The 15,845-nt window shown below is 37.4% G+C and overlaps 1 protein-coding gene across 1 annotated transcript in view; it reads right to left on the bottom strand.

Annotated features, from left to right (window-relative positions):
* Window positions 1-15,845, bottom strand: part of LOC148865894 (ABC transporter C family member 2-like) — a 110,489-nt gene that overhangs the window by 24,636 nt on the left and 70,008 nt on the right. The window contains exon 17 of the mRNA XM_088976396.1: window positions 5,427-5,564. Coding sequence (XP_088832522.1) covers window positions 5,427-5,564 — 138 coding nt within the window. The remainder of the gene's footprint in view (window positions 1-5,426; window positions 5,565-15,845) is intronic.

A 15,845-nucleotide genomic window follows, 5' to 3' on the forward strand; every position in this document is an offset into this window, starting at 1 on the left:
CACTGCTTGAAGCCTATTTGTTGCACAACCAAATGAAACTTGTTGATCCAAACCCTTTGTGATTGTTTCAAGCCATACAAGGACTTCTTTAGTTTGCATACTTTCTACTCACTACATTGGACAAAAACTAGGGGATTGAACCATGTACACTTGTTTTTCAAGGTCACCATTCAAGAAGGCAGTTTTGATATCCAAGTAGTGAAAGCCCTATCAAGACTAGTTGCCAATGAGAGGACTCTGATAGACTCATCTTGGTTACTAGATAAAATCATGGTTTCAAATGTCTATTGATGTCGAGGCTCACCGACATGAAAATGGATGGTAATATAAAAAATTACATTATTTTGGTCAACATTTTCTATATTTCGAAAATGTCGACCAAATCGGTCCAAATAACCAAAATGAAAAGACAGTTTTTCCTATTATGTCAACAAGATGTCGACTAATGTAGATTAATAATATAATATATTAGTATATTATATCAATATAATACAATATATTAATACAAATTATTCCACTAATAATTTTTATTTAATATTTCAAATAAAATATTTATAAAAAATAATTAACAAAAATTAAAAACAAAAGAATCAATTAATTACTTCATAATATAAAACACAAAATATTTTTCAAGTAATAAAATATTAACTAGTTAGTATTTTTATAATAGTTATTAAAATCAGAAAATGTTTATTAAATTTTATAATAAATCATATTCTAAATTTAATATAAAAAATCAGAATTAATTTATTAAATTTTGTACTAAATCATAATTTATTATAAGTTTAGTATTAAAAATCATAATAAATTCATTAAGTTTTATAAGAAATCAGAATTTATCATAATCTTAATCCTACAAAAAGGAGAATCAGTTTATTAAATTTATAATAAAACATAATGTATTATAACTTTAATATTTAAAAAATCAGAATAAATGTATTTCTATTTACTAGTTTGAAATAAGTATACTAAAATTTATAATAAATCAGAATAAAAAACAAGAAAAGAAAATATCGGATAACCTTGTAAAAACATCAAACTGCATAATAAATCAGTAAATCATCATTTACTAATTTGTTATTGAGCTTAGTTTATTAGCTTTTTATAATGGTTGGAATAAGATAATAGTTTAGAAATATGTATTAATGCCTCTTTTATCATTTTACAAAATATCATTGCATATTTCCACAATGTCTCTAATTTTTACAATATTTCCCCTCAACGTTTCCGATATTTCCAACATATGTCCTATATTTTGGTAAGCAACATTTCCATCAACATCGACATTTTAAACCTTGGTTAAAATGTCTCTGCATAATCTACTTTGTACACCTGAGTGAAGCCTTTTACCACTAATCGGGCTTTATAACTTTCCATTGTGTCATCAGCCCTATGCATCACTATAAACACCCACTTACATCCTACTGGTTCATTTCCTTTAAGAAGATCCATCAACACCCATGTACCATTTTTATGTAAAGCATTGATCTCTTCTTTCATTGCATTTGTCCATTTAGATACTAATAGAGCCTTTACTATATTCTTATGGATAGGAACATTGTCAAAGGAAGAGTGAAAGGCACAAAAAGAAGGTAAAATGTGATGTGGACGCCAGCAGCAGCAGTAGTAATTTAGTGTTCTCAGCAGCAGCAATTTAGTGTTCTCAGCCTATCTTATCTATTCAGTATTCTTACCTTATCTGCTTTCAGTAGTAGGGATTAGTAGGAGTCTTATCTATTCAGTGTTCTTATCTTATCAGTTCAGTAGTATGAATTAGTAGGGAGTCTTATCTTATCTTATCAGTTCAGTAGGATAGATTAAGGGAGTCTTATCTTATCTTATCTTATCAGTTCAATAGGACAGATTAGTAGGGAGTCTTCCTAATTAGCAAGAAGTCTTCCTAAAAGTAGGACTCTTATCTCTTGTAATCTCCTATTTAAGGAGCTGAGAATATTGAATAAAATGATCAAAATTTTCAGTCAAGAAGAGAGCAAAAGGAGAGTTGGTGGTCTCTTGAACAAATTACCTTTAGGGCGGCAAGATAGGTTCTTCAAGAAAAAGGAGGAACAAGGGAAAACAGGAGGTTTTCCCCATGGACCGACCCGTGACGAGATCCTATTCGTGGGCCCATAACAAAATGTTCTCATAAGAAACAAAATGGGAAATGCGATGCTTAGTGATGCAAGACCTGACTCCATTTTTTTGCAATAGGAATATCCAGGTCATCAACCAGAAGTATTTATGCAAATAGGGTCAAACGCATTAATGGAAATAAGGTTATCTGGTTGGATAGGATTTGCCCCTAGGGAGTCTAATGACGTTGGTGGTACAACTTCAAGTTGCTTCATGACTCTTGAACTTGATTGGTCCTTGCAACGAAAAATGAAAACAACAGAATGGAGAGGATCAAGAAGAGGAGGAAGTTAAACCTGAACTTATTTCACTATAAAAAGAAGGGGACATCTATAGAAACATAATACTTCTTGGAAATAGGATCAAAACATAGGTAACCCTTTTGAGAAGATGGGTACCCCAGGAAAACATAGGGAATAGTATGGGGGTCAAGTTTACCACAAGTGGGAGACAGGTCTTGAACAAAACAAACCACAAGCATATGAAATAGTCATGTTTAGGAGCATTGGGAAATAGGAGTTGATGTGGGGCCTTGTACTCCATCCAGAAACGTTTAGGAACATTCATATGAAATAGTAATCCACAAGCAACTTCAAGTAGATGGCAATTTTGCTTTCTACAATGCAATTTTGTTGGGATGTTTCAGTACAAAAACTACGGTGAAGGGATCCACATGAAGCAAAGAACTCCGTAAGGACACACTATGGATATACTCCTTGGCATTGTCAAATTGGAAAATTTTGATTTCAATTTGAAATTGGGTGAATATCATACGTTGGAAATCTTTCACAATTTCAGGTACTTCATCTCTTGATCACATTGGATACACCCATGTATATTTGGAGTAGTCATTAATAAGTGTAATAAAGTACTTGTAACTAGTCTCGGAAGGCAAACTAACAAGGCCCCAAAAATCAAAATAAACAACATGGAAAGGAATTTTAGATTTATTATTTCTTGAAGGAAAATGATTTCTATAATGTTTGCTCAAAAGATTTATTAGTGACACTAACTTAAACAATTCTAGAAACAAAATTTTCAATGACTCAAAAGATAAATAACAGAGATGACTTTTCCATAAATGGGCTTGACTCTTACTAGACTAACTCATAGACTTTTTGGCTGCAAGAGTAGCTTTATTCTCTAGGACATAGAGATCATCAACCACACTACCTCTACCAGTCATCTTCCCTGAGGTCAAATCCTATATCACACAAGAAAAAGGGAAAAAGGTTACTATGTAGTTTAACAAATTGGTAATGCTACTAAATTGAATTCAAGTTTATAGATAGTTAAGAAACATGCTAAAATTTAGAGATAGTGAGGTTAAAAGGAAGGGAGATGATTCCTTGATCAGCTATGGTGGAGAACAAACCATTAATTAGTCTTACTTTGTCCCTCCTAGAAAGATGTCTATATGACTGAAACAAGTTGGACGTACTTATCATGTAGCAGAAGATTGTAGCAGAATTAACCTAATATAGACACAAAGGAAGTCAAGGGAGTAGGGCCAGAATCCATCTAACAGAGTGCCCTACTATAAAGCTCTAAATGGTCACAAAATAAATTGATGATACCTTCCAAGGGATTAGAACTAAAAGGACATTCATGATTCACCATAGAGCTGGATGTTTGAGTCTCCTGCAAGGCCATATTGGCTAAATTCTACTTCCTCTAGCCCTGTGGCCTCCTTTATTTTGGTCTTATTTCATAACCAACTCTTGATCCCACTTCGGTTTTCCATGGAGATCCCAACAAGTATCACGAGTGTGTCTAGACCATTAATAATGATTGCACCATAGTTTATCCTTGTCATCCATTCTCTTTTGGACATCACTCTTCTTAAAAGAATTGCCACCATTTGTACTTGAACCCCCATGGCTGCCAAAGCAACTAGATCCCCCTCAGAACTATTCATCACATTTCTTCTATTTTCTTCAAGGACTAAAGAAAGTTCTTTACTTCTAGGATTTGCACACTAATAGACTCATATACTGGGTTCAGCCCTAAAAGGAAGCAAACACCCATTGTTGGGAACCAAGAGACTTGTAAGCTTTAGCATCTTCATCAAACTTCTACTCCATACTCTGATAATGATCTAAGTCCTTCCAAATTGATGTCAAATCTGAATGGTACAAAAGATTCCTTTCCCTTTGCTGCTTACAAATAGATGATTCAACTTGTAATTGATAAATCTTCACATAATACCACCGCTCAGAATAGGTAGGTTTGGCTTGTTCCCAAATTTCATATGCAATGTCAGTCCACACTAGAACCAAAGACACCACCATGCTTAAAATTACCATTTATACATCCTATTTTTCCCCTTGCAGTGATACAGAGTTTTGTGGAGACAGAGACAGCAGAGTCTTCAGAAGACATGGTCAAAAGATCAGATTCACTTAATCAACCACAAAACATTGTAGGTAGAGAAGACTGTCACTAAGTTGCCAGGTGTACTACAAACCAGCACTGTAGGTCAATTTCTCCGTTCCACACAAATACTACTGCTGGAAACACAGGTACAGCATCAGTTTGGTAGTCCTACACTACTATCACCACAGTTACTTGAAATACTAGGTTTCACTGCTGTTATAGCACATACAAGTCATAACAGATCTACAAACATCACACAAAAGATCACACAATCCACTAGGAGGATTGGAAACCATTTAAACTCTTCACACCATCCAACCGAACCAGTTGCACATATTTTTCTTGGTACATGACCAAGAGATAAGAGGACTCAGAAAAAACTCTCAGACCACTCCGATAGGGTTTCTCTGATCTTTAATCCAAAAATAAGACGAGAAGGAAGAAAGAACACTGATTGATCTTATTCTCAGGTCCAACAAACCCACTTTGACATCATATTAACCTGGAAAAAATAAGAGAAAACAGGAAAAAAACAGAGAAGAGAAAGGAGAGAGGAGAGAAGATAGTAGCCAGCTTTTCTATGTATATTAGGGCATCACATACTCTAATTAAAAAGACAGGAAAAGATGGTAATGCACTTGCAACACTATATTTACAAAAGATGACAGTTAACAATATAGAATATAGGACATCAACATGGATTTCCATGGGAAGGGCATTAGGCAGAAATGCCCAAATAATAGAATATTAATTGCCTTGAAAAATATTAAAAAGTAGAACCAAAAATGCTGCAATAAAATGCTCTAAAAGGTTGGTAAAAAATAAGTGTGCTCCATTGACAGAACAAGATGTTAAACACAGTCACAAACTCAAATATATAATTTGAATAAACTGGTAATATTGAACTTAAAGTACACCTTTGAATCCCAGGAAAAGCATCCTTTAACAGATATCGCTGGAAAGCCTTGCTCGAGAGGTGGATTTGGCAACAGAATTCTCTCTTCAGCTAAGAAAAGTTCCTCCAGACGTTTCAATGATACATTTGCATTTACAACCTGCAAAGCTAGAGTAGCATTAGAAATGCAGAACACTGGAAAAGATTACACTTTCTTGTTTGTATGAAAAAGCAAGGTTTTAAGAGGTATATAAGGCTTAGACCTTAAGTAAAATGCCATGAGCTTCAATATTGAGGCACAAACCTAAAAGTACAATGTGCATTCATCATACTTTATGGTGCTTTATGCCAAGAACATGGATTTCATACATTAATTAAAGTAGCATTCTCTCATAAGAATGAAGTAAAGACTAATTCTATGATTTCTGGTGTCTGTTCTTGATTTGTATTAATATTTATGGTTTTCAACACCCTTTTGAAGTTATGATGACTTGCGTTTAGAGCTTTCAAATGTCTAGAATGTTTCATAGGAAAGCCCTTACTACTTTAGAGTCCTTGTTTATATGATAATTGATGAGTAATGCATCTATACATTCTCATATAAAATTTTAATCATTTTTTTGCATAATTCTGCATTTTCTCTCATTTAAACTCATGCCACATCTTGGAGTAATGAGATCTCATGAAGCTTAAGCCTCATGACTCAAGGCTTATGCCCCAACCTTGATTGGCAATTTCATGATCATAGTACCATGTTTTAAAAATTAGGGAAAAAAGCAGTTTATTATCTACAATGTTACAATCCATTTCTCCCTTGATAAGCAATTTCATGACTATTTCTAAAAAATTAACAATGTGACAAATATTCAATAAAACAAGATAATTGTAAACTTGAAACAAGAGGCAGAAATAAATTAGGAAATTAATTCACCAAATATAGTGATTATATCACCTATTACTTTACACATGACTACCTAATTAATGGTTATTGAAGCAAATACTCACCCTCTTGCCATGATTAACGGCAGGATAGAAAGCTTGCTAGAGATGAATTCGGCAGACAATCCTGCGTGGAGGGGATCTCAAGGAGACAAAGGTCTAGGATGAGATAGTTAAAAGAGGGGAATAAGAAAACTGCATTTTTCCATAAAATTTCTAAACCAAGAAGGCATTGTAATTTTATTTCATCCATCAAGATAGAAGAAAACGCATACGAAGGAGAGCAGGAGATATTGGTTAAGGAGACCCAATTTCCCCTTTCCTTTTCACCTTAGTGAAAGTAGATTTATAGGGCCTGATTAGAGGGTGGAGAATTGGAAGAAACCAAGTGGTAGTCTCTCACCTCCAAATTGTTGATGATACAATAATTTTGTTCTGTGAGGGTGTAAATTTCGAAAAGATGGGAAACTTGAAGTTATTGATCGATGATTTTGTGGGGTTGATCGGCCTGTGAATCAACTGGGGTAAAAATGGGATTTCAGGAGTCAACTTGAAGATGGGAAAATGCAAAGATCTGGTGAGGTACTAGAATACAAGACTAGAGAGTGGCCTATAGTATACCTAGGTTTGCCTTTGGGAGGGAACCCTAGAAGTGATGAGTTTTGGAAGCCAGTGATGGAAAGGTTTGCTAGGAAATTAGTCCGTCGTAAGAGGCATTACATATAACTCGGGGGAAGAATCACTCTGATCAAAGCTTTACTGGAAAATCTCCCTATTTATTTCCTCTCCACCTTCTACATCCCAATTATGATAGCAGGCCAATTAGAGAAATACATGAGGGACTTTCTTTGGGAACCGAGAGAGGAAAAAAGGGATCACCTGGAAAAGTTGGAACAGGTTAGCAAACCTATGGAAGAAGGGGGCTTAGGGTTAGGGAACATTTTCCTCAGAAACATTACTTTGCTGGGTAAATGGTTGTGGAGATTCCCCTTCAAGAGAGATAGGTTGTGGCACAAGGTAATCATAAGCATTCATGGGTTGTAAGGTAATGGTTGGATGCTAAAGTTGTTGACCATTTGTCCTCAGTGTCTCCATGGGGTGGAATTCCCAGTGAGAAATTGTGTAAGCCTATTCCACTCAAAATTCAAGCTTTCTGCAGGGAAATTCTTCTTGGCAAGGTAAATACTTGTGACATGCTACAAAGAACGCCTTTTGTTTGCCTCTCTCCTCACAAGTGTTTTCTTTGTAGGGTAACGACGAGATATTATCTCATTTACTACTCTGTCCTTTTGTGCTTAAAATTTGGGATTTGTTTGTTCTTTTCTTGTTTGCAAGTGGGTCCCACCCCAAGATGTGGAAGGTATTTTCAACCCTAACTTCTTGAGGCAACTTAAGAAAAGGGGAAAAGTGCTTTGGAGAACCAATAATGCAGCGATTTTCTGGCTGGTATGGGAAGAGAGGAAAGTAGCAGAATTTTCCTAGAAAAAGAGTCAAAATTTGGAAGAGATGTATATGCAGTATAAAAACAAAGGCAGTTCTTTGGGCGCAGAATTTGGATATCTTCAAAACCTTTTCAGTAACTGATTTCTTCAGGGCCTGGACTTAAATAACACAATTATCAGGAGGAAAAGACAGAATCAATTGGACTTGGAAATTAAACTTTGATGGGAGCTCTCTTGGAAACCTGGGTATGGCTGGAATAGGAGGGGTTATCCGAAATTTCGAGAGGAGAATCTTGGCTATACTCTTAGGACCAATTGGCTTTGGAAATTCTTTGAAGGCTGAACTGTTGGCCTTATTGCAAGGCCTCAGGTTAGCTAAACGGTTGGGTTTTGGGATGATCAAGGTGGAAGGAGACTCACAAATAGTCATATCTTGGGATATATGCAGTAGGTGTACTCCTTGGTCCCTTCTGTATGTGCTACAGGAGATGGAAAAGATTGCAAAAGAAATGGTGGTTGAATTTAAATGGGTTAGGTGTGCAAAAGGTTTAGATGACTCCTTTGCTAAGCAAGGGGTAATGAGGGAACAACTGTTTTGGGAATCCATGTAATTTGGGAATTGCATGTAGGGATTGACACTATGGTTAAAAAGTTGTACTAATCATTTCTTCTTTCCAAATTTTAATAGTCATTTTTCTACATATTAAAAAAATGTTGGTCCTAGACAACCGGGTTCTTGGGAGGGGTAGACTGGATACAGTGCTAACCTTTGGCATTTTTTTACACAAAGTGGCTACCCTCAAACTTTGCATTCTCATGCTTTCCAGCCCGAGATTTTACCAAACATTCCACCATAATCTTATTAATACCAAAGATCCAAGGTGTTGAAGATATAAGAGATTATCGGCCTATTAGTTCAATTGGTAATGTTTACAAATTATTGTGAAGGTGTTGGTTAATAGACTTAAAAAAGTCTAGAGTAAAATACTTTCTCCTTCGGAAGGTGCTTTTGTAGATGGGCGACAAATCCTAGATGGATCAATCATTACTAGTGAATTAATTCAAGAATCAAATTAGGAGTTCCTATGGTGATATTCAAGTAGTACAACTTGACAAAAAGAAACAAGAAAAGAATGTATTTTCTGATGTAATTCAGAGAGAAGAAGAGAAATTAACCTAGAACCAAAGAGAAGAAGAAGAGAAAAGAGAGAGAAAGGGTGCGGTTAGTTAATTCTGGATGCCCCACTAATTCTTGTTTATACTTGTAACTTTACAAAGAAATAGAATTCCTCTAATACCCCTACTAACTTCATAAGAAAACAAAAGAAATAAAAATGGCCCAACCAGCCCAACTACCATAACTATCACAAAGTAACATAAAGAAATAAACAGAAAAAGTGTGGGACCACACACACTAACAGCCTATCAGCTATCTCTACACACCCCCTCAAGTTGGGAGTAGATATTCGTCATTCCCAACTTGTTTAAATCTGTCTCCAACTTGATTTTTGTGACTGTTTTAGTGAAGATATCAACTAGCTGCATATTTGAGGCAATATAGGGAAGACACTTGTTGAGATGCAACTCGCTCTCGAATAAAATGTCTGTCCACCTTGATATGTTTAGCCCTATCATGCTATATTGGATTATGGGCAATGTTAATTGCAACTTGATTATCGCAATACAGCATCAAAGGTTTCTCATAGTCAACCCCCAGCTCATCAAGTAAAGATCTCAACCATAACACTTCTGCAACACCATTGGCCATGGACCTGTACTCAGCTTCAGCATTGGAGAGAGCAACAACATTTAGTTTCTTGCTTCTCCAAGAAACAAGGGTTCCCCCTACAAATGCACAAAATACCCAGAAGTAGATCTCCTGTCATCAATACATCTAGCCCAATCAGCATCTATATATACCTCTATCTTCATGTGACCACTATTCCTGAGGAGTATGCCTCTCCCTAGGCACCTCTTCAAGTAAGCAAGTATCCTTTCCACCGCAAGAAGGTGGGTGGTCCTAGGAGAATGCATTTACTAACTAACAACACTGACAACATACAAAATATTTGGTCGTGTTAGGCAAAGATAAAGAAGTTTCCCAACCAACCTTTGATACATAGCCTTGTCTCAAGAGGTTCTCCACCTTCTGCACTTATTTTATGGTTCAGTTCAATGGGTGTGTCAGCAAACTTTACTCCTAACTTTCTAGTTTCTTCCAATAAGTCAAGAACATACTTTCTTTGAGAGACAAAAATGCCATGCTTAAATTGAGCTACCTCAATTCCCAGGAAATAGCGTAATTCCCCCAAGTCCTTCATTTCAAATTCCTTGTAAAGAAGCTACTTAAGAGAGTCAATCTCACTAATATCACTTCCCGTCACTACAATGTCATCCGCATAGACAACAAGTCAAGGAGGAGCCTGTCTTCTTAAAGAAGAGAGTGTGACCTGACTGAGCCTGCATATAACCAAACCTTTCCAAGGCCAGTCTAAACTTATCAAACCAGGCTCTTAGAGATTGCTTCAGCCCATATAAAGCTTTCTTTAGCTAGCACACCTTCTTTCCCATTTATGTACTGTAAAAACCAGGGGGTTAACTCCATGTACACCTATTCTTCATTAAGAAATGCATTCTTGACATCCATTTGAAATAGTGGCCATGAGAAATTTGCAGCAATGGGTAGTAGGACTTTGGTAGTGTTCATATTGGCAACCGGTGCAAAGGTTTCCATATAGTCTACGCCATAAGTTTGTGTGAATCCCTTTGCAACCAATATAGCCTTATATCTCTCTACAGAACCATCAACATTATATTTCACTATAAACACCCATCTGCACCCAACAAGTTTCTTCCTCTCAGGCTGGTCAACTAGCTCCCATGTATTGTTCTTAACAAGAGTATCCATCTCTACCTTCATTACTTCCTTCCACTTAGGTATCAATAGAGCTTCTTGCACTGTTCTAGGAATAGGCATAGCAACAATAGATGCCAGGAAAGATCTATAGGATTTTGAGAGACAATCATAAGAAAGAAATTGGGAGATGCAATGAGCAATGGATGAAGTACAACGGTGCTTCCCTTTACAAATTGCAATTAGGAGATCAAGGTCATCTGAAGGAGAAGGTTGAAGCATCTACAACAGTGGGCTCAATAGCGGAAGTAGTGCCTGGATCTGGAGTTGTAGAAGATGTTAGGATGGGCCTGGACTGTTGAGGATGGGAATCAGCATTCCTCCAGTGCCTATGATACACTCTCAATTCCTTGCACTTCTGACAACCCTTTTCACGGCACTCCCCCTCAATAATTGAAATAGGTAATGGAACTTTTGGGGCTGAAATCCCTTCCTCACTACTCTCCCCTGAGAAGAAACACTATGATAGTAGGGCATATTCACAAAGAATGTGACATCCGTAGACACAAAACGCCTCCCCAAAACTGGCTCATAACAGCAATACCCCTTTTCATTTTGTGCATACCCAAGAAAGATACATTTGGAAGCTTTGGGATCAAATTTAGAGTGATGAGGTCCAAGGAGTTGAACAAAACAAGTGCACCCAAAAGTTTTAACGGGAATAGTGAACAAGTCCTTGTCTAGATATAGGAGATTGAATGGTCTTTTCATGTATAAAATTCATTAAGGAATTCCATTAAAAAGGTAAACAACTGTACAGATTGCATCCCAAATAAGCATATGGGAACATTGGAGTTGAGCATGACGCTTCTGGCTACCACCAAGATATGTCTATTTTTTCTCTCAACAACCCCATTCTGTTGAGGTGTACAAGGAAAGTGCTCTGATGAATGACTCCATGATCTATGAGATATGAGGCCAAGGGTTTTGCAAAGTAATCCTTGGCATTATCGGATCTGAGAATTTTGATCATAATTCCAAATTGGGTCAGTACCATCTGATGGAAAGCCTGGTTCAGAGAGGTGAACTCATCTCAAGAGTGCATAAGGTAAACCCATGAGAAACGGGTATAATCATCAACAAATAACAATAAATATCTGTAGTACCCCCCCCCCCATAGTAGGAATATAATATGGTCTACAAATGTTTGTATGCACAATTTCGAAAGGAAAATTGCTTCTTTTATTGCTCAAAGAATAAGTTGATCTACAATGTTTTACAAGTTCATAGCTTTCACACCTCAAACTAGTCACTTCGACTGACTCAAACAAATTAGGAAATAGACTTTTCAAAGACCCAAAAGACAAATGACCAAATCAGTTATGCCAAAGCATAATCTGACTTAAAGACTGAGAAACAAATAATCTCCCAACCTCACTCTCCTTCCCCTGTGGATGCTCAAGCAAGTAAATTGCTTTCGTCGCACGACAACCCTAATAACCTTCCTCCTTTCTAGATCCTAAAAAACACAACGATCAGGGAAAAAAGTCATAAACAGTTTTGGTTCTTAGTAATACTACTAACTGAAAGCAAATTAGCACTAAGCTTAGGGACATGCAAAACTGAGAACAGGGAAATGGTATCAGACAGTCTGATCTCCCTTGTCAAAAATAGGCACAAGAGAGCCATCAGCAATAGATACATTGTCTCTACCAAAGGAAAGACAATAGGTGGATAAACTGGTCATATGGTCATAAGCACCTGAATCTATTACCCAAAAGGGTCTAGTGTTACCTGGGCTGATGTATGATATGTTGAAGCTCTTGTACCTGAGTGAGCAAAGGCTGAAGTGAGAGTAGCAGATGTAATAGCTGATGGCTGAGATGAGGATCCAGAAATACCAGCTTCATTCTTTAATTGTGTCAAGGCAGCCCGGACAGTAACTAAGGCAACTAGGAATGTGGTCCTTGTGCTAGAAATGGATGCACTGCCTGTAACAACTGCCACATTAGCACTTCCCTTCTTGTTTTTGAGTCTCACAGGCATTAAGTGGGGATGCAAGTTCCAACAAGTGTCCCTAGTATGTTTTGGCTTCTTACAATGATCACAAAAAAAATGTCTCTTTTATCTTCCTTCTTCATTTCCCGTTCTGTCTCCCCTCCAACCATAGTTTTTGTTGCTGCTAAGGATGATTCCATAGTCTAAAACGATAACATAAACTTTCTCCTACTCTCTTCACTATGTACCAATGAGTAGGCCTGAGATAATGTCACACTCTCCCTAGTAAGTAGTTATTGTCTTATAATGTCAAAATCTGAATTTAGACCAACTAGGAACTCAAACACTATTTGTTTCAACTTTCTATATGTTGTTGCATCCCTTTGACTTTCTCACTTGATTGTTTCCAAGTGATCAACTTCATGCCATAGGGATTTTAGAGTAGTAAAGTAAACAGAGACTAGATTCTCCCCTTGCTTGAGATCACTTCACACTTCAGCTCATAAGAGTATGTCTCCTTCATGTTATCCTAAATCTCCTTGGCTGTTTTTGCCCATAAGTAGTTTCAACTGATGTGAGACTACATAAAGTTGCATAGCTGAGTCATCTTGGGATGTGATGTGTCATCCTTGGCTGGCTTCTTTGTGTCTTTGGCTGATTGGACCCATTCCAAGTAATTGGTTCTGTCAAACCTAATAATGGTAACCTGAAAAGAATTTCCAGTCATGCTACCAGTCCCTAAAAGTCCTTCCTCTTGAGTCTTCATCTCACATCCAGCCTTCTCCATTCTATATAGAGCACTAACAGGTCAGGACTTCAAGAAAGAAACCCAAAAAAAAAAAAAAAAAACTTCTTTTATACTGAAAACCCTAAGGAATTGGAAAAATAACAACCCAGAATTCATTCACAACCAGGAACAGTTATCAAGAACGCATTCTCAGTCGACAGTCACCTTACAAGAAAACATCCACAGTCAATAATCAAACACCTAGTTTATCAACCGCTGTTCATAGAGTGGCTTAAACTACTTCTAACCAAGGTCAGCCTTACTAAAGAATGTACTTTTCTCAGAAGAACATTGATTACCACAACAATTGAAACCCTAATCTTATGGACCTGTTTTCTCTGATCCTTCCTGGTCACCAGGCAATCTTCAAGGATCTTTCAATTCCTTGGGCAGTCTCCAATACTCCAGCAACCTCCAAGAACCAGGCACTATTGCAGAACATCCAGTCCTAAGGAGTTCCCATGCAGCTGACCAGATCAAGCTCACATGAGAACCCTAATCTATCTTTGCCTTGCTCTGATACCAACTTGAATAACAGAAACAAGGAAAGAATGTATTTTCTGATGTAATTCATAGAGAAGAAGAAGAGAGAAGAAAGAAGAAGAAAAAAGAGAGAGAAAGGGTGCAGTTACTTAATTCTGGCCGCCTCACTAATTCTTGTAACTTTACAAAGAAATAGAAATCCTCTAATACCTATCTTCATAAGAAAACAAAGGAAATAAATATGGCCCAACCGGCCAACTACCATAACTGTCATTAAGTAACATAAAGAAATAAACAGAAAAATAAAGTGTGGGACCACACACACTAACAGCCTATCAACTATCTCTACAGTACATTTAGAAAGCCTACGACCATGTCTAGCGGAACTTTTTAGATTATCTGCTCAAAAGAATGGAATTTGGCACTAAATGGAGAGGGTGAGTTTCAGCTTGCTTATCAATGGCTATGTTTCCAATCCTCATAAATGTATCCCTGAAAGATTACTTTGAGGGGGAGAGAGGCCTTAGGCAAGGGACCCCCTTCTTTTTGTTCATTATAGTGGTGGAAACACCAACCAGGTTGATTGGCAAGCTGAAGCCAGTGGCCCCATTAAAGGATTCAACACCAGTGCAAACAGCCAATTATATTTGACCAGCTAAAGGTTAGCGGTCAAGCTGGCTAATAAATGTTGTTTATGCTCCTTGGAAGTGTTAGACAGTTTTTTATGCCCTTAGCTCCAATCAGATTTGATGTACTTTCGACATTTAGTGTAAATAAATAAAGTACAAGTTTGATTCATGTTGTGTGATATATTTGTGTAAGACCCTTAAACCGGACACTTAATGAGACTCGTGTTAGTTTAGAACATTCACAGCCGTTGGATAAATCTGGGGAGATTTATCCTGCCAAGGCTGACACTCGTGTGCCGCCAAGTGTTGGGGTGGCTTGTCTCGGCCGCCAGGGTAAGACCCAAGGCACATGCAGTGTGGGATTACTCGAATCCTTGAACCGGACCAGATTTCCAGAATTGCCCTAGACCTTGGAGATAGATGGGCAAAACTGGAAAGTTACACCTGACTCCTAGACTCGATTATGATACTACACTAGGTGTCGGATTGGGTTGTCTTTGATATACCAATCAGTGAGACCCTTAGCGGGGGTATGCTGGAATAGTCTGAGAATTCATCTAAGTGAGTGATCATAGTGACAGGATCAGCCCCTTTGTCGGACAAAGGTAATGATCGATGATGCACTCTCTCTGAAACCAAATTGCCAGCAGTTGATTTCAATCGTTGGAATTTTGTTTTGCAAATTTTATATATATGATATATAGATATGTACGGTTTCAAAATGTTTGCAAATGGTTTTAATTCCCGGGATCCATGTAAGTAGAGAGTGAAGCACTGCTCCTTGCAACCGAGGGAGAGGTCATCTCTTGTCGGGTAGTGTTTTAATTCCCGGGATCCATTTAGGGTAATGCTTGATGGGCTAATCTTGCATCTGCCCGTAGTCCCTGGGTTTTTATAAGATGGCTTGGCCCAGGGACCACTTAGTATAAGTGTTGGGCCCATAGGGTCCAGGTGATGGGCTCAGGGGGTTCACTAGACTTTCCAATGAATTCGGCTAGGCCTTGTAACATAGGCTGGGTCGAACCCTTGTGGCTGATGTGTAGATCAATGCTTGGGTCCCACACCATACAAAAAAGCCCAACTAGGCAGAAGTTTGGAAACTAATTGAGCACTTAATACTTATTGGGCCTAAAGTCCATTTCGAACTGAGGCTGATATGATCACCCACTTACAGGGCGGATCTGAGATAAGGGTTAGCTAAAAGGATTAGGGTTTTAACCCTATCCACTCTTGGAGACCAAATTCAAATGAGATTTGAATCTGGTAATCTCCTAATAAGATTAGGAATAGGCTAACCTAATCTACAAAT

The sequence above is a fragment of the Nelumbo lutea genome, chromosome 3 (genome assembly GCF_056320005.1).
Source record: "Nelumbo lutea isolate HS-2025 chromosome 3, American lotus-T2T, whole genome shotgun sequence".
NCBI lineage: Eukaryota > Viridiplantae > Streptophyta > Magnoliopsida > Proteales > Nelumbonaceae > Nelumbo > Nelumbo lutea.